The sequence below is a fragment of the Odontomachus brunneus genome, unplaced genomic scaffold, assembly GCF_010583005.1.
Source record: "Odontomachus brunneus isolate Ranch 3 - 2012 unplaced genomic scaffold, Obru_v1 Obru_scaffold_018, whole genome shotgun sequence".
Taxonomy (NCBI): Eukaryota; Metazoa; Arthropoda; class Insecta; order Hymenoptera; family Formicidae; genus Odontomachus; species Odontomachus brunneus.
This window is the reverse complement of record NW_022639468.1, coordinates 1,773,299-1,792,782: the sequence shown is the minus strand read 5'-3', so window position 1 is coordinate 1,792,782 and position 19,484 is coordinate 1,773,299. Positions and strand designations below refer to the sequence as shown.

Here is a 19,484-nt window from a genome sequence, read left to right as displayed (position 1 = left end):
CTTTTTTCATTAGCGAAATCTCCGTCACTTCCTAATTCCCACTTCCAGTTCCTTATCGTTTGAAATGCGGATCATAGATAAAGATCGTTGATTCGATAAATTACCCAAGTGAAATGGATGGGATAATTCCCTAGAAAAAACCACAAATATCCTAAAAAATTCATTTATTTAAGGCCCACGTCGCGTGGCCCTCAGCTCGGAAGTCTTTGTACAAAGAGCGATTTATACAAAATATCAGACATACATTTATATATTTTTTTTTTCAGTGCGTATGTATATGTGCCTGGCTGAGATTCCATCCCCCGTTACATCGAGATCGCGTTCAGGGGATAAGGGCAAAATAACAATTAGTAAACAAAGACAGGATTGCATTTAGAGACGCGCCGCCACGAAATCTGGTGTGGTCAGTTCGCTCGTGGTGGCGCAGGTTTTCCTTCCGCTCCAATGATATTGCCGTATTCGCCGTGTAGCATTAACCACAAGAAAGAGATTCGACTTTATAAAATTAGATTGTAATATATACATATATCCACGCGTTTTCAACGAACACGGCGCGACCATTGAGCTTCCGTTTACATAAGAGCAGTCTATCCTTTTGATTATGACAACGTCGCTATTTCTCGTGAATTGTTATTTACAATGCTACTTAATGACTATATGCCGTCGCATCCGGCGGATATTTACAACACGTTCCGTTCACAGAAAGAGAAGTATTTTCTTCCCGCTCAACTATTAATTGTAACCGGAACCAGTGACGCGTTCGTATTGTATGCAAACACGGAACTGTCTAGACGCAATCGCCGCTTTCCCGCATATCACTTTGCTTGTGAGTGACATAGGGCGATATTGAAAAAAAGAATCGGCATCCAAAACATCGAAAATAATCGATTCATTTTTAATTTTCTCATAAATACTCAACGTATAGTAAATGATTGAAAAGTGAAATTAATTACTGAGAAATAAAAATCCGAATGATAGGACAGATTTAGAGACAATTTGAACGAAAATTATACCCTGTAAAATATCGAGACAATAATTGATCTTTTGATAATTAAAACAAAAAAAGACATCGATTCATCAGTCGTACATACATCGCCCATCAAAGAGTGAGATATCAATTTCATCACTCGTCACGCAGTAAATTGAGACTATCTATAACGCTCATACTTAATTAATCATCGTTAATTAATTACACAGTGACGATTAATCGCGGGAAGGTAGCGTTTGCGCAGAGGAATAATTCGGTCGTCGCTCATTTCGACGGCCGGTCAAAAATTGAAACTCCTAAATTAAAATCACTCGTTAACACCATACCCGCAAGTCATGTTGTTTGCACAGTCTGAGAAAGAGAGAGCTATATTCGTTACATCAATCGCATTTAACAACAAGTATCAACAGGAATATGCGTTCACGTCGCACGTACACGCACACGAGGCACCGCATCAGCTTACCGGTGCCGCTTTTCCCGGCTAGTCATCACTGGATTAACACTAAAACTTGTACACGCGATCGGGCACGCCGGATACGGAATCGCAAGGTCCTCAAATCCTAAGCTCAGCGTCGGTAACGGGAATTCCTCGATTGGCACTTTGACTGGATCTCTGCGTGGCGGGCGGCACGAGAGGACTGATGCTGGGACTTCTTGTGGCCAAGGGTGACAGCGAGGGTGAGAAACTCGGACTCAACGCGGCGGAGGGAAAGGTAGAGGCGTCGTGACTGATCGGCGACCTCGGCAGGATGCCTCTAGCCAATGCCGGCGCCGCCAATGACCTTGGCGCGACGGAGGTGAGCAATGGTGGCGGCGGTGCTTTATGTACAGACTTGGTCTTGCCGCTGCTGCCGGAGTTTCCGCTCTGTACGCTCGCGGCGTCGTCCTTCAACCTGGCGATCTCGCTAAATACGTGAGCTAACGGCTGATACTGAGGTCCCCAGTCTAACAGATAGTCCCAGTTGTATGAGCCGGTGAGTTCTTCCTCACTGTGCACGATGGAGCTCAATGAACCGTTCATCGATGGTCCACCTGGCACTTCCAAACCGGAAGTAGGTCGTCCAGCTTCACCGATCTTTCCATAGATCAATGTCGCGATGTCCGCCTCAGTGCTGGCTTCGTCCTCGAACAAATGCAGACTATCCAGGGGTAGAGCTTCGGGTGGTCTTCTGGGTGTGCCAGCCGGTGGGTCCACGATGCCCAATCTCGCTAAATATTCCTGAGTATTATGAACAGAAAGGTCGCTCGCGGAATCACCAGTTTGCTGACCCTCGTTGATCATTCTGATCTCTTCGTCTTCTCCGTCGTCTTCAGCGGAACCCCTGCCGGAGGAGCCTGACTGATCGCTTCCGGAGAGTTCGGAGGTAGCCTGCTGTTGCCCGGATTGGCCGGATGTTCCATACGGTGGTATCTCGTCGTACTTTGGAGGAGCGAATTGACAGGATGCAGCGCCACCTGCTCCACCGGCACTCGCGGAACTGCCATTTCCGCTCGCACCGACTCCGGCCACGCTTCTGATCGGGATCGTGTCGAACGCGCTAGGGTCCACGTAGCTATTCGACGCAGTGGCGTTGTTCTCGCCGTTCAAACCTGGTTTCGAGCCGGGTTTCTTGTGACGACGATTACGAATGTGAAAATAGAGGAAAATAGTGCCGAATGCGAGTACGAGCAGAAGAACGGCGATCAGCAGACCCAGAGCCCAATCAGCTAAGCCTCCGCCGGTGGCCACAGCCATGTTTGACCCAATATCTAAAGCGGTGGCTCCTCTAGCTCCATTCGGTTCGTCGTCCTCCATCAGAGTGATCTCCACTGTCGTCATATTGGACAAAGAACCTTGCCTACCAGAACTCGCGCTCACCATTAACCTCGACGACTCCTCCACATCCATGTCAATGTGTATCAACTTCTGTTTTACGATCAATGCGCCAGTAGTGCGATTCAGTTTAAAGTAAGGATGCTGAGATATCAACTGATACACGACCCGACCATCGGGACCTTTGTCGCGATCAGTCGCCGTCACGTGACCGATCACCGTGCCAGGTAATACTTGAGCGAGGTTCTTTATTACGAATCGGTACGTCTTCTCGGTGAATTGCGGGTAGAACTCGTCCCTCGACTCGATCTCCACCCTGACACGTACCGCCGCGGCACGACCACCCGTGTCAGTGGCGCGCAACGTGAAGGCATACCGATTTCGTTGTTCGTAATCGAACATAGCGCGTGTGGTGACAGTGCCTGACTTCTCGTCGACGGTGAATAGTTTCCAGCTATCGTCGATATCGGAGAAGCCGGTCGCAGCGGCGGAAACGATGGAGTAATTCAACGAACCGAAGATACCTCGATCCAGATCCGAGGCACGCGCGGAAAAGACAGTAGTGCCGACCGGTTCGTTCTCGCCGACAAATTCAAGATACTCGGAGACGGGGAATTTAGGCGAGTTGTCGTTCACGTCCTCTAAGTGAATATGCAATTTTGCGAGCGCGCAGAGAGGCGATACCGGATCGCTGTCGCACGCCATCATCACGAGATTATACACCTCGGGCTCAAGGTCGCAGTCGAGCGTGGAGTTCACCAAAACAGCGCCGGTCGTCTTTTCGACGCGGAAAAGGCCGCCGTCGTTCCCTGAGGTGATGTCATACACTAACGTGGCTGCCGGGCTGTCAGGCAAATCGTCGTCTTTGGCGTGTAAGATCGCAACGGTCGTTCCGCGCGGAGCATCTTCTTTGATCCATACTTTATAAGACTCTTCCAGGAAGCGTGGGTAGTTATCGTTCACGTCTTCTACGATGATCGTCACCATCACTGGTTCGTCTCCCACCAGCGAGCCCGCCGTCATGTTTTCACTCTTACTTCCTAACCGCAACATGTACCTGCAGCAGCAAAAGTATACGCGATTTTTAGAATCTGTTGATAATTCACAAATGACATCACGTATGAAGAGAAACAAAGAGAATAAAGAGAAAAACAATGAAAAGAAAGTATATTCAAACAACAATAAAAAAGAAATCAATGGCTCATTATAAAACTAATATATAATCACAAAAAATAATCATAATATAATATACAGCAAAATCAGATTTTCACTCAAACTAACGACGCTTACCTGTCCTTCGTCTCGCGATCAAGTGCCTTCGAGAGGATCAACCTGCCCCTAGATATCTCGAACACATCGCTATCGTCGCCCGCAACGATAGCGCCATCCAGCAAGTCCACCTCGGAGAGCCTCATCAACGTCGTACCCTTCGGCAAGCTCTCCTTCATCGTGATCTTGTGCTCACGCCCAGGAAGGGCGCTCTTTAAACTGCTAAGCCGCACGACCACCGAACACACAGACGACGCCGGAGGCTTGCCGTAGTCCTCCGCGACGATCACCAGGTCCAACTCCTTCGGTAGCGGCCTCGGTATCGCTGTGCGATTGACGGTCAAGACTCCGGTGACAGGGTGTACCGAGAATCCCTTGGTAGGTCGCAGCAGATAATACCGTATCCGGCTGTTCTCCTCCGAAATATCGTCGTCTGTAGCGTTCACCGTGAGGATTTCCTGCAGGTTGTCTCGTCCTTCTGGAATGAGAAAATTAACACGTCACATTGTACACCACGTACGAAGCAACGTTGGCGACTGTAGCGGTGCGAGTGGGCAATGAGAAAATATTTGTACCCGTGAAGTTATATACACGACTGATAGTTAGACGAGATGGTATTCATTAATGAATGACAGGTAGTCAAGAAGCACTCTCGCAAGATCGATTATCGAGTCGTACATTGTACGAGAGACCGCTCGAGCAAGAGAGAAAGAAAGAAAGAAAGAAAGCAAGAGGAGCGGGAGAAGAAGGATCGAGCGATCACGAGCGCGAGTTCAAATACTCTCCGCGTCTTCTTGTTGCAGACGCGTCCTCGACCACCGCCGACCAGCACCGACATTACGAACGCCTTTTTTCGGACGGCGAAGGAGGAGGATAAGCCTTCTTGACATCAGGCCGAACGGAAGTATGAAATAATAACCAGTTATATAAATCGCGCCGCGGTGCCGTGGGTCCGGCTCGATGGCGCGTTGCGCATACAAAAATCATTTCGATGCGTTTCAAATCGCCGGATAACTCGGCATTAATGTGCCAAGCCGCGGCCTAAAGTGCAGAAGGCAGAGGAGGATATAGGCCGATATGCGTGTGCGCGAAAGAGGGTCCGAAATAAACCTGGAGGACATGGGCCTTCGGGGATCGCCGGAGCGCGGAGCGAGGGCATCCTCGGAAGAGAAGAAGAGGACGACCGCGAGAGCAGAGAGAGAGAAGGTGAGAGGAACTGTATAATTATTGCCAAGTGCGTATGACCGCGGCCAGAGCGGAGCATGCACGCCGCGTCACGACATTTGAACGTCGGGATGAATTCTTATTTCCCTTTTTTATTATCCTTAATCCCTTCGTCTCGCCCTTCCTCGAGATCCCGGTTTCTCTCGACCAACGTAATATAGTTTCGCTAATCTTCGCGTCATTGTTCGCCCGCCTGTCATCCCCGTTCCCCCGTGAACTTCGCCGAGGGGTTAAGTACCTCGAAGAAGAGGAAGGTCTGCATCTGCGGGCTAATATAGGCTCCTCGAGGGCGATTTTTAGATTTAATTAGAATCCGCGAGGTTTCACGGAAAGGCCGCGAACGACCGCAACAAAGTGTCTTCGATCTACCCCGATGTTATCGCCTTAATGAACATCTATAACGATCCCATTAACCCCCCAAACGCTTCATTAACTTTCGCCGAGGCATCTTCGCGCGCTCGATCGTATCTGCAACCTACCACCTCGCCTGTCCGCCGCGAATGGAACGCCACATAGCTTTTCGCGAACATGCGGCACGAAGCGCGGGATGAGCTGGAAAGGAGGAGGAGGATGCAAATTCGCGGGAGTCTCGTCGCCGTGGGAGCTCCCCGCTGGAACTCTTTCCACCATCCACCGCCTGCCAATCCACCCTACCCCGGCTACCCTGCCTCCCCGCCGCCCACCCAAATGCACCATTAGGCGCGGGCCTATGTATTTTTAATAAGTTTCGAGAGTCCTCTCGAAGCCGGCGATCTCGGCCGGCGGTTGCAGTGAAGGCGGCTTTTCGGCTGCCTCGCAAACGGTGTCCTCGCGTTTATTTATGTGCGAGGAGTTCGCAATCCTCCTCAGCCCTCCTTCCACCCCATCCTCGCCATTCCTTCTCGTACTTCCCCTCCCCCGCTTACCCTCTTGTCCTGCCGATCTCGCACTCTCTTTCTCTACTCTTCTTTTTATCTTTCTCTCTTTTTCTTCTCCTTCTTCTCCTTTTACTTCTTCTCTCTTTCTCCATATACCATATCTTTTTCTCTCTCGCATTCGAGCAGCTAGCTTTTCATCGGTCTTCCTCCTCCTTATCTTCTTTTTCTGGTTCTATCTCTCTCTCTCTCTCTCTCTCCATATTCCCCCTACTCCCTCCCTCGCCCCTCATACCCGCGCCGCTCTTTCTCGCGCGCTTTATCTCGGCGCGGTGTCAATTCGAGTTTGGAACACGGGCAACAGGACAACGCGTGTCTACTAAAAACCAGTTTTTAAACGCGCGTTTATTTCGCGCCGAGGGGCCCGCCTGTATCCTCCTTCCTCTTGCTTCTTCCTCCCCCTTTCCTCATTTCTTTGTGCCTCTACTGCTTCGATTTTTTCGACAGAACGCTAACACTGAAGTATCGTCTAGCGACAGAGTGACAGAACTCGCGCAAAGCGACCAATAACAGGTCTACGGTGTGATCGATAGTAAATCCGACGGATAAAATCGCGATTGCTGTGTATTGTCTTCGATCGTAAGCGGTGCGGAGCGTAAAAAGGTAATAGAACGTCGGATGGATTATCTGCCCGGAACAATCAATGAAATCGATCTTTTTACGGTATAATTTGTACGAACGTACAACACCATTAATGGACTATAAATGTTTCATAACGCGCCGAGCCGCAGGAGGTTCGCGTTGTTTCGAAGGGACGCGGCAACAAAACGACCCGCGAGCAAGAATCTCATACCTCGCCGACGAGCGGACGCAACGCCCGTCCCGCGATTTCATCCCACGCTACCGCCGCGGAACAGCCGCGCAATCTCGAGAACGATCGTTCCTCAATAAATCAAAGAATTATCACCTGCTCGGCGGAGCGAGCGCTGCGCGATAACCTGCGCGATGATCGCGTCCGATCATCGTCAAAGTTTCGATCGGATTCGGCCTGCTACCTGCCTCTCGCATATGTTCATTCCTCTCGGAGCGAAGGCATCGTGCCTCCTTGTACGTACCTGAAAGGACAGCCACATAGGCAGCCTGCTCGAACCGCGGCGCGTTGTCGTTGAGATCGGTGACACGCACGGTAAGGTCGGTCGTAGCCTCGTGAATTCCGTCGCTGGCGATCACCTGGAGAGTGTACTCGGAGCGCGTTTCGGCGTCCAGACGCTTCCGTAGGACGACTTTGCCGCCGTAGCGGTCGATGCTGAAAGGTCCTGGACTCGTCAGGTTGCCGAAACGGTACGTCAGCACCGGCGAACTGTCGACGTCGTTCGCCGTGATGGTGGTTAGCACGGTTCCCATGGCGGTGCCTGAAATTCGAGAAATAGTCCTTTCAGTGATATTCCAGTACTTGCGCCGAGAGTAATAATTTATTCTCCAAATCTCTCGTGGAGAGCGATCTCGCTCAAAACGAGTGGAAAGTCGTCGTCACTCGAGAAGCGACAGTGAAGATACTGTCACTCAAAATCGCAAGAGTAAACGTTTCACCCTTAGGGTGAATCTTGTCCCTATATCATGGAATGTTCCAGGCGATCGGAGTGAATATGTTTCTATAATAATGGTACGTATCAGACACATTCATCCTTCAATTCCGAGTGGAAGTATTCACTCGAAAAATTTAGAATTCAATTAAGAATTTAATAAACACTCGATTATTAGATTATTATTGTTTTACTGTCGCAAGTGTCACCGCACCTACTTCAGTCGTGGAATCAAAGTCAAGACCTTGACGATATAACTTTTCATCGTTGATCTAAATGAAGGATATTATTCAAACACAACGAGATGCGCTTATACATTGGCGGAAGTCCTTTGCTGCGGAATTCGCAAAATGCGCTTGTGGCGAGAGTGAAGGAAACTGTTACGGATCACGAGCACAGCGACAGCTTTATCGCTCCACATTGCGGCCGCTGCTGACGAATTGCATTCTCATGCATAAAGGTCTCCCTTTGATTTCGTTCTTTTGTCCTCATCGTGAGGCCACTTTGTCACCGGGGGAACGATCACGCGCGATACATACGCAACGCGACCGTGCAGCCTTCGGATCAGGGCGCGCTCTTCCGCGAAGTTAAAGACACTTCAAGGGGGTCGTGCTTAAAATGCATTGGATCCGTACTATCGAATCGTTTTATCTTGGCCGTGCTAAGAAGCGGTCGAACGAATCCGCCCAAAGAAACGGATGAGCTCTTCTCATTCGCGAGGGGCGATCGGATGGGCGCAGTGTGAGTAAATTACAATATCGCCGTCCGAGCATTACGCGAAGAAATTGAAAACCGTAACGCGGGAACTAATTTGCGAGCACAAAGTGCGCGCGACGTGTACCCCGACTTGTGTCGCATAACGCATTACCATATGCGGCGCACGCGAGCGCATTTATCGTCGCTTGGGCGCAATTTGTCCTTAAATATGAATTTACGCTTCCTCATAAGTCATCGTAATCGCCGTACGAGCGCGATCCAGTGTGATCTGTCTGTCCGCAACAATGACTGCTCGCTGCTCACTTTCTGCGTTTACTGTCGCCTCCATCACGCTGCGGAGGTGAAGATACCAGTATCCTGATATGAAGAATGACAGAAAAATGTGATGCTCTCGCAAAAATGTAAGGATAATTTATAAAGGGTAAAATAAAATTTCTAAATGTCTGGTCTGGCTTCCGGGCTGATGCTGCGTCCTTGGTGGAATGTTCACAAAATATCTATTTCCGATGTTTTGTGAACATTCCGGTTCACTTCTTCGGGAGACTTCAATAGAGAAACGGTCTGAGGTAGTCTCCTAAAGAAGTGAACTGAAATGTTTACGGAACGATGGAAACAAATCCCTAAAAGATACAGCATTAATTTGAAAGCTAGGTCAAGCATTTCGCCGCAGTCCGCGGAAGTCTAAAGTGTCAAAAGAATGTCCAAATACATGCTACGGCTTTCAACGATTCGAAAGAGATTTTCGTCGAAGATTCGGATCGACTTGGCCAGTGGGATGCGAGAGTACGTGGTTAGGAAGAAGTATATCATCAGAGACTCGACTTTGATTCCACGACCGAGGCGGCTGATATACGTCGGCCGTAGCAACACCTGCGGCAGTAAAAGAATTATTCTGTACTGGCGCAATGCATTCGCGGGGACTATGGGGGCTAGCTGGCACGCGGCTGCGACCGCTCGTAAATTTCACGAGGGATCGTTAAAGTCGTGTAAATCGGTTTGCAGAGCGACCCCGTCTACGGGCGAACACGCGCGGCATGACTCTGTTATCGTTACGAATCCTCGCTATTTGAGGCTGGCAAAACCGTAGAGTGGAGCTCGGGGGACATGCGGGGCCACGACATTGGCACGCTGACGTGCGAAAGACGAGATTTGCAGAAATCCCTTCGATTACGTTTACATAAAGACCGACGAAAAATATCTTCCAGAAGACATTGCAGCAGAAGAGTGCTGCGAATGGCGAATTTCATCGATGCTGCATGCCAGATGTCTTATTTCGTTATTCCACCACTGAAGTAGACTCCGATTACGGTGCATTCGCGACGCACTCGGATCGGCGAACAGGGGCGACGTAATCCTCCTTGTACAGAAAATACGACCACGCTCGTCGGTGGTCCACCATTGTTTCGATTTCTCATGTCAGTGCCAGTTTCGGAGCCGATCCGATCGACGCTGTCGATTAAATCCTCCCACAAATGTACATACGGCCGTGCGGAAGGGCCCTACGGGAGCAGAGGCAGGGCCCATCCAACATCGGTAAGCCGCGCCTCCTGGTTTGGACGATAATTACATCCTTTATTCCTACCGGGGTAATTACAAGCGTTTACCGTAGGGCGAGCGGGCTGCGTTAAAAGCCGACCGAGAGCCGAGGAACTCGCTCGCTCGCGCGCGCGGATTAAGCGTAATCGATATCGCCATCGCGGAAAGACGTAAACGGCCGTCACGGTAACGAGAATATAGACCACTTCTGTTAAATCACTACGCGCCGTGCTGCGCTATCAATTAGCAATTTATAAGCATAAATCACTATACAGGAACGGGCAGGCTGCGATTAGCGTAAAGACGCGGTCAAGAAACCTTGTGTTAGAAGATGTTAGAGGATGAAGAGCAGGCTCGTTATCCCGTCACGTCTCGCGTTACGACCGCGTGATTCATATTTCTATCAAATTCGCTTTGAATGCGGCGAGGCGCGCATTAGCCGCGCGTAGCCGTTGCTACGTCCGAAGAGATATTTCGCCTCATTGATCGCAGGATATTGAAAGTGTTGATGGCGCAGCCAGAGGACTCATAAACGGAGCCCATGAAACTTTTAATCGCGCCTCTATGGACATGTCAGAATGACATTTCCTCGACGCGCGCGATGTCTTCGACGTCGCCACTCCTGCCGCCGCGGCCGGGAATACAGCCGCGACGAGCTTCTTCCGCGGCGACGGAGCAGGGTGGCGACGTTAAATAAATTTCGCCGGGCGTCGCGAGCGTGGCGATAGTTTCATTTACACCGGAGCCTAGGAGTTTTACGGCGATACAAATTAGATAGTAATCTCGCATTACGCCATTGGCGAGCGAGTACGTGCCTACGACCTTCGCGTTCAGCGTTCTCGGAAGAACAAGAAGAAGAAAGGTGCAGAAGCAGCAGCAACAGCAGCAGCGGTAGCAACCAGGGGAAGGCAAAGAAAGGGACCAAGACAAAAACGCGAGCGCAATAAAGAGACGGAGGAATCTCCTATTATATCCCCCACGTTCCCCGAACGATTGCTAGAACGTGCGTGACTCGCCACCTGTTTGCTATTGGGAATTCCATTCGACAGGAAGGAACGAGGCCGCGAGAAGAAAACGGGCCCGTTCGAGGTATCATCGAAACCGCATGGTCTTCGTTATTCGATGATGCGGTTGAACTTACTCGATCACCGTCCCTCTTTCGTCGCGTCATCTTCGCTGACTAGCTGCCCACCGATGACGATCGAAAGGGACTCGCGGATCCTTCTTTTTCTGCGCCTCGAGAGGTGGTAGCGCGAGGTTGGCGCTTGTACGTCAAACTCGCGGCCACCTCGGTCCCGTGCCGTTCCATTGAATCGTATCTGTCAATGGGGAACAATATGGTGGCGAGAAAGGCCGGAGGAAGAGGGCCCCATGTGCCGAGGCCCAACAAGTGGGAAAGAGAAAGAGAAGCGAAGAGAGGGACAGAAAGAGAGAGAGAGAGAGAGAGAGAGAGAGACCGAGCAGCCTGAGCCACCGAACGCGCGCCTCGGCAGCCTCGCCTAAGTTATGCAGATTGTTCCGAACAGTTGGACTTTAATGCCGGCATAAATCCTTTGCCACTTAACTTTATACTTGGAGAGTAGAATGCGTTCCCGCCCTCTCAGCGTGCTCAGACCCCTCTTCCACTGCCTATTCTTGCTTACGCGTTCTTCATCGATTCCTCTTCTCGCGCCACCGTTTATCCGTTCTCTCTTAGATAGAAAGAGAAGCGCTCTAGTATATTTTATTCTAAATATACACCGGAACCTTTCCCATCGTATAGAAAAATTGGATTGTAGATTTCAAGTATTCAAGTCTGCCTTTTGTTGAGAGGGCCAATGCAGCTTCTCGACTTGCGCATGCTTGCATATAGAGTGGAATCGTGGAAACTTTTTCTAAATAAAACACCCACTTTGGGAATCCCTTCGAATGATTGCACGAGAGTGTAACCCCGACGTGCTACGACGTGCAGCCGCGGTCAGGGCTTTTTTTCTTTCGTCGCACGTGTGGATGACCTTGGGAGGAGTGAACCCATCATAAAGCCCGTTGAATTTCGAGGAGGATCGCGCGGGTAGACAGTCGCGAGCCACAACGAGTAGAATGAAACTCGAGCTATCGTCATCACGAATGAAACCCGAGCCAGTATTGCCGGCAGGATTATCATAGATACCGCGTGATGCTACTGTCGTCGACACTGTGAGTGTCCTAACGAGCTCCTTCGCCATTCCACATTGTAATACAATGTGGCTGGGCTCCGATCGCGGATAAAGCTATAGCAGATGAGCAATTCATGTTACCATAAAGTCGAGGTAGTTCGCGATCGTAACATCATTCCGCGTGATGACCCGACCGCAAAGGAGGATCTTGAATGTCCGCAGATACTGCCTGATACTCGATATCGCCGTCGATACCAAGTATCTTAAGCAGCTACTCGTTATTCGCGAGACTGTGTAGCGGAATAGCGAGAGAGGAGTATAAAAGACGGACGTTTAACGAGCAAGTGGACAAACAATTCGTAACATTATCTTAGACGATTTAACAAACATGACATTTTTTGACGCCCATTTTTTTGGGCATTTTTTAAATTGCCCTTTAAATAATAAAAAAAGTAATGAAATATTTGTGATTTATATTAAATTTGACGAATTTGTGTGATATAGTCGAATACGTTATATCCAGCTCGAAACACGATTCACACAATGTCCGATTAAATTGTTTCACAATAAATAAATTCATATAAATTCCAAATTTCAGCGTTTTCTCTCACAGACACTTTACTTTATGCATTTGATTTTCCCGCTGGTTATATCGCAGCGCAAGCGTACGGCTGAGTATGCCTTTCATGGTCTGGAAGCGCCCGAACACGTGACGGAAAGGTCTTCCATTTTGACGACGCGACACCCGCACACTCGAGTCGTGACTCCGAGCTGTATTTTATTTACTGACGGACACATGTATTGGGCAATTGTAGATATAAGGATAAAGAAACCGGTGTACAATATTTAAATTGAATATTGTAAAATTAATTAATAGAAATAATTGATTTCATGTCGTTTAACCGGCAGTTGTGATGCAGAAATACAACTTGAGACTGTTTACACCGAAATCAATGGGACAACAGTGATGTCAGTGTGTTGTGCAGTTTTGGCGGGAAAGCACCGTCTACGTTACACGTGTAGATCAACGGCGTGTTGGTCATTTGTCGCAGTACGTTGGCATCAGTCGTATTTACGAAATATGTTGCTCGGGGAGTTTTAATGTTAAATGTGAAAAATACAACAGCAAATATAAGAAGCAACAATAACGTCAAGAAATTAATCACACGTGCGCCTGCATACATCGACAGCGGACTTGATCATCATCAAAATAACTGCTACAGGTACTATTTTATTTATTCTACCGCATATATTTCGTTTATTCGTGAATAAGCGCATAAACTAAGCAAACAAACATGTAAAAATCGCGTGGATTCATTATATAACTGCTTTAAAGTGAATGTCTAATTGATTATATTTTAATACTGAAAAATATAGCTATTAATGTTATTGCTGACACTCTATGACGATTAAATTAAAAATTTGAAATTTATTATTTAGCGCCACTAATTTAATGAGAGTGATGCACTGTTTCAGGAAGAGTCTGTCGCATTTGCATAAAAAAAATGACTTCGCTGCAGAAACTTTATAAAAATCCATTTACGATCTGCATTGAGGGCAATATTGGAAGTGGCAAGACGACATTTCTGCAACAGTTTCAAGAATTTAACAGAGCTACGATTTTGCCAGAACCAGTAAATTTGTGGCGCAATGTGGGAGGAGTGAATTTACTGGTGAGATTGTCTGAAACGTATTATGATTGCTTACGGTTAATATATATATAGGACATGAATAATCTAATGTTATCTTAGAGCATGATGTCCTTGTAAGCATCTATTGTTATTATTGTAGCAATCTCAATTATTGGCTCGTATAAACTACACCGAATTGGTGATACTCTCGTTGTATTCAGTCATAAGCCTTATTCATACTTGCGATAGCGAATTAATTAAGAAGACACAAATTAGAAAATTCAACTGACTGAACCAATTGATGATACTTTCAGGATCTTCTGTACAAGAACTCGGAAAGGTATTCATTCCTATTTCAATCTTATGCTCAAGTAACCAGGTTAGAGTTACATACTATGAGCACACTAACGCCTTACAAAGTCATGGAAAGATCAATATTTAGTACAAGGTGCTTTCTAGAGAACATGAAACTTACAAATACGATATCCAATATGGAGGCTACAATTCTGGAAAATTGGTACAATTGGAGCGTAGAAAATGCTAATATCAAAGTGGACTTGATGGGTAAATATATTTGTGAGCCGTTTAACTAATTCAACATAAGTTAAATAAAAATTAAATAATTTTTCATTAATTTATCATTAACTAGTTTTTTAGGGAGAATTCTTGAACGTTTGAAAACTTAACTTTGGCAGAACATGAAGAATTTTCACTTTATTGCTTGAAAAAAATTTTAATTGATAATTTCAGAACGTTCAGTTAAATTCCTAACGATACATTCACATACACTGTCATATCGACATATCGGCTCTTATTTACCCGTTGAATCAAGAAAGAGCTCGATATAAAATATAACTTTCTCTGTTCCTCTGATATATGTTTTTACTAAGTTTTGCTTTACGTTGTAGTGTATCTGAGGACAACGCCAGAGGTCGTGTATCAAAGAATGCAAGCACGCGCACGGAAAGAAGAGGAATCCGTGCCACTAGAGTACTTGAGACAAATTCACGAAATTCACGAGGGCTGGCTCTACAAACGAACCTTATTCTCTTTACCGGCGCCAGTCATGATTATAGACGGTGACAAAAGTCTCGAAGAAATGGTGCCGCAATTCGAGAAATGCAAAGATCGAATACTTAAGGAGAAAATCGACAGCGCACCAGATACTAGATTAGTTGTACAACAAACATAATGTAAATAGAAAAATAATGTAAAGAACATGACACGATCTAAACGCATCGTGTCATAATTGTTTTATGGTCTACTGTGTCAAAAGTAATGTTAAAGCAAAACTGTGACTTACCCTCAGAAACTGCGATGATATTATGTTCCGGGAAGGTTGGTTCATTGTCATTGACATCGATCACTCGTATGCTCAATGCAGCCGTGCCAGTTAATTGAGGATTCCCTTGATCGGTTGCGATGATAGTTAGCCTGTACTTTTCGCGAATCTCACGATCGAGGACTATATTAGTCCGTACGACTCCACTATATGGTGGACTTATAGTGAAGGCATTGTCTGGATTGCCGTCTACAATATGATACAGGATCCTGCTGTTCATCCCTTGATCGGCGTCACTTGCTGAAAGCTGAAATAGAGAATATGGATGGTACAGCTGATGCATAATACAATGTATAATATTTTAAGTAGATCAATGTAACTAATTATTTTTATATCTATACCTTTTTGACGTTATACAGAAAATAAACTAAACTTTTACATTTTCTGATTGTCTAATTATGTCTATATCCCGCAACTGTCGTATTATAATCTGTCAACTAAGCCATTTCTGAATCGGAAGATATTTCATATATTTTTTTACAGAATGTATTTCCTATACGTACTTTCCATTAAAAAAAATGAGTGAAGAGATAAATGAATAAGTGTAAACCCGTTTTGCTCACAGCAAATGCGAATGTGATTTGCTTTTAACACAGAATCGATAATCAATCTTTATATTTATTATCAAGAGTACAACAAATGATACTTTCATTTTCTTATTGCGTTCCTATATCACTTTTTTTTCTTATAATTATAAAAGTTTTGTAACATAAAAGTTACCTCGTTCTTTCCATTTAAAGTGCTAACAACTTGATTGTGGAAAACTAATTAAGATAGAAAATATTAATCGTGAAACAGAGTGCCGCGTATAATACTACAAACAGAAATGCGACGACTTGACGAAATCATAAGATTTCCTTACCTTGACAACGAAGTCTCCTTTGGTATTTCCCTCGAGCACAGTGGCAGAGTATTGCGTTTGCGTGAAGATCGGCGGGTTATCGTTGACATCGGACACCCTGACGATCACCTTAACGTACGCCTCGAGGGTATCCGGGCCCACCGTTCTAGCCATCACGTTGAGAGTGTGCCTCGAGCTTTCCCTGGGCTCCTCCTTCGGCTGCTGGCCTTCCAGAGATCTGCCCCACGAGTTACCCGTGCGTCCCGCGTCAGCCGGCAGCTCGTCGCTGGGTTTCACCGTTAAATCGTTCCAGAGTTCCGCGTCCAGCTTGGTGGGATCGTTAACGCGCAGCAGACCGGTACTTTCGTCGATCGCAAAAGTATCGAAGTCGTTTCCCGACACGATCAAGTAGAAGACATGCTGTCTTCTACCGTCAGTGCGCACCGCGGTGATCCGGACGATCTCCGTTCCGGCTGGTGCATTTTCCTGAACGACGACGTTGTACGGATCGTTCTGAAACTTCAGAGCCGGCGCCAGGTCCGCCAGATCACCTATCTGCAACTCGATCAAACCTCTAGCACTCTTCGGCGGGTTTCCCTTGTCTCTGGCCAACACCTCCAGGTTGTAGACCTTGCCGTTATCCTGCGACAACGATAGACTCGCCGTTATCATGCCGGTGCTAGGATGGATCCGAAATTTCGGCTTCTCCTCTTCGTGCAATAACGAGTACACGATCTCCCCGTTAGCACCCTCGTCGGCGTCGTTGGCGGACACCCGCAGAATATTCTGACCCGGTAGAGTGCCGATCGACACGCGCGTACGAAATGGATACTTCTCGAACACCGGCGCATTATCGTTCACGTCGCTGATGTTAATCTCAACGGGTATCGAGGTGCTCTTCGCGTCGTACTTGCCGCTATCCATGGCAACTATGAGGAAGGTGTAGCTGCTTTGCCGTTCGCGGTCCAGTGAACTATATCGAACAAGAAGAGATGAGATTTACTTATTGCAAGTAACTATCGCGAGAGATCAAGCCGCGCCTGAGAGAAGAAGCTATTGCAACACAATGATTATTTTTCTTAAAGAAAGGTCTTCACCCAAAAAGATATAATCTCATCTTTAGCGGATGAGAATCTCTTATATATAGCCTCAAGAGGATTCTTCTGAAATCAAAAGGAAAACACTCTAAAAACAATATTATTAGAATTATTGTGCCCCCTATTCTGATTTTATAAGAAGAGTTATAATTTCATAATAAGAGAATTCTAATTTCATTAGAAGAGAAATATTCCCTCCTTCGATAAAAGTTTCCGCTTAGAATATGAGGTTACAGGAAATAGCATTTTGCAACTGGAGTTTCGTTTTTTAATGTTAAAATATTTTCTATTTTGTTTTAGAAAACTCCTCTTAAGGCCATAACACAGGAGAATTATATAATTTTTTTATGTTGCTTTTAAAATAATTCGTTTCACGATTAAATTAACATATTTTTTTATTAAAAAATGATAGCTGTAACAACTATATTATTACTTTAAGGAATGATTGAAATTATTCGAGCGAGGAAAATCTAATGTCTACGTCTACCATTAGAAATCGTAATGATTCGTGTGTTTCGCAAAATCGTATCTTAATTATATCTCCACATCTATATTAAACAATATTATTAGAAAGTTACGTAAACGTAAACAAGAAAAATTCCCTGCGGAGCAGAGCGCTTTCGTGATACGGCATGACTCTCGCAATAACTCTTAATAAGCGTGGGATAATGATCGGACGCCGGTAGTGCACGACTCCGACACGCTTATTTACGATTGCGCGAAGCCAATTCGAATGCTCCGCAGTTATCTTTCACGGTAAATCGACTGTCTGCGAATTAGAGTTTGTTTTCGAGTCTCTGCCGGTACTCTAATATAAAAAAAAATCGATGGTATCGTGACAAATGTCTTATTCAAAAATCATTTTTGTTAAAAAATAAAAATATTCTTGTGCCTATCGCCGAATGAACAGACGAATAAGATGTATACGAATTTCTGTAAAGCAAATATAGGTGCGTCTCATTGAAGGAACAATTCTAACAAAAATGATCCGCATTCCAATTATCTCGGCGTTGACACGTCATCCCCGGTACCATCTCGACGTCCTTGCCACCAGTTCGCGCTATTTATCGAGTCGTTCTAACGAGAACTGGTCCTCGTTTGACCCGCGTGCTGTATCTACCGGGTGGTCCAGGAGCGAAAGAGGGAAAAATGTTCTATATACCTCCCGTGCCGGGATGCCGCGGCCGGCTTCCAAAGGTAACAGGGATGACCGTTGCAGTGAGAGCAACAGCAACAACGCGACACGAAAGCCGGGTACGCGGCTACCGATCGAAGGAGGAAGATACCAAAAACAGAGGCAAGAGAGAGAAAAGGGGGAGGTGGAGAGAAAGAGAATGAGGAGAGGAAGAGAGACGATCGGATCCATCGTGGAAAGAGAGCGAAGAGAGAACGCGCGTAAAAGAGAGACACGCGCAGCGAAAGAGTGGCCCGAGCGAGATCTGGTTTTGCATATCAGGCATTTTGCCGGCTGAAATAATGCATTGAAATGCCACATGGCGTCTCGCTGAAATGACACACGGCTGTCGCGGCGCAAAAGTATGCGCCCCTGCACACCTTCTCATGACTACGCTCTCGGCTACCTCTCGGCTCCAGCGGTCTACCTTTCCGCGTTCGTATGTTGTAAACGCGACGCACCGTCGTGTCTCGGCGGTGACGAGACCAGAAGTGACAAAGGACAGGAACAGAAGCGGCAAAAAAGCGCGTAAACGGCCGCGATCGAGCGAAATCATACGCCGCAATCGCGCACCGGGATTGGCAGCGGGGCCTAATTGCGGCGGGGATTAAAGCGCGCATCGTGAGTCACCGAGACGGATGTTGGGCGGCGTCGGTCATGCGAGTTTACGGCGACCCCGTCGGCATAATGCGACGAGGCAAATTATATATTCCCGTGGCGTGGAAGTGATTTATCGAAATAATTTGCTCATGATGTTTCGCGACACACGACGAACGACAGGCGCGAGACGACTCTCCATTATCGCCGCGGTATTATCGCGCCCGTATGACTCCATCTCACTCATCAAAGTTAATGTTTTGTGTATAATGGCCCGATATTGAATTCGATTCCGCCAAGTCCGCGCGCACGCACGCACACTCACTCTCGCGCAATTAGCGTTTGACTTTTCCTGCGCTTGTACACCGCCGAAGACCGTATCGAGCGGTTAACGATCACCGGAGCGCGCGCTCCGCTGGGATCAAGGTTCGCGGCAGCCCGCAGCGAAATCGTCCATTAATTAACGAACCACGACCTTGCTGTTTGGAGGGATGGACGGAAGCCACGGAAAGTCTTCGCCTTAACGACGTCCCGAGATATCGGTTTATTGCGCGCGTAATCATAAGAGACATACACAGGCCGAGAGGAACGGATGGACGAGACGCGGAGAGAAACGAAAGAGTAAACGAAGAAGAGAGAGAGAGAGAGAGAGAGAGAGAGAGAGAGAGAGAGAGAGAGAGAGA

At 46.9% G+C, this 19,484-nt stretch overlaps 2 protein-coding genes across 8 annotated transcripts in view; one reads left to right on the top strand and one right to left on the bottom strand.

Annotated features, from left to right (window-relative positions):
* Positions 1-147: 147 nt before the first annotated feature.
* Positions 148-19,484, bottom strand: part of LOC116841812 (protein dachsous) — a 428,326-nt gene continuing 408,989 nt past the window's right edge. For all 6 annotated transcript variants that reach the window (XM_032810198.1, XM_032810199.1, XM_032810197.1 and 3 more), the window contains 5 exons: positions 15,955-16,906; positions 15,054-15,339; positions 7,264-7,560; positions 4,092-4,548; positions 148-3,858 (listed from right to left, as the gene is read on the bottom strand). In XM_032810198.1, the coding sequence (XP_032666089.1) occupies positions 1,542-3,858; positions 4,092-4,548; positions 7,264-7,560; positions 15,054-15,339; positions 15,955-16,906 (4,309 nt within the window). In that variant the 3' untranslated portion in view covers positions 148-1,541. The remainder of the gene's footprint in view (positions 3,859-4,091; positions 4,549-7,263; positions 7,561-15,053; positions 15,340-15,954; positions 16,907-19,484) is intronic.
* LOC116841814 (deoxynucleoside kinase-like) lies at positions 12,830-15,477 on the top strand. 2 transcript variants are annotated; one of them, XM_032810207.1, is made up of 5 exons: positions 12,830-13,342; positions 13,596-13,792; positions 14,065-14,314; positions 14,659-14,943; positions 15,060-15,477. In XM_032810207.1, the coding sequence occupies exons 2-4, from the start codon at positions 13,625-13,627 to the stop codon at positions 14,940-14,942; spliced, it is 702 nt and encodes a 233-aa protein (XP_032666098.1). In that variant the 5' UTR covers positions 12,830-13,342; positions 13,596-13,624; the 3' UTR covers position 14,943; positions 15,060-15,477. The 2 variants fall into 2 exon arrangements, with proteins under 2 accessions (XP_032666098.1, XP_032666097.1); XM_032810206.1 differs by having other exon boundaries at positions 14,659-15,477.

Excerpts from the sequence above, each read along its gene's own strand:
- LOC116841814 (XM_032810207.1), top strand. The coding sequence starts at position 13,625 with ATGACTTCGCTGCAGAAACTTTATAAAAATCCATTTACGATCTGCATT. Across the intron at positions 13,793-14,064 it reads TGGGAGGAGTGAATTTACTG|GATCTTCTGTACAAGAACTC; the intron begins GTGAGATTGTCT and ends TGATACTTTCAG. Across the intron at positions 14,315-14,658 it reads TATCAAAGTGGACTTGATGG|TGTATCTGAGGACAACGCCA; the intron begins GTAAATATATTT and ends TTTACGTTGTAG.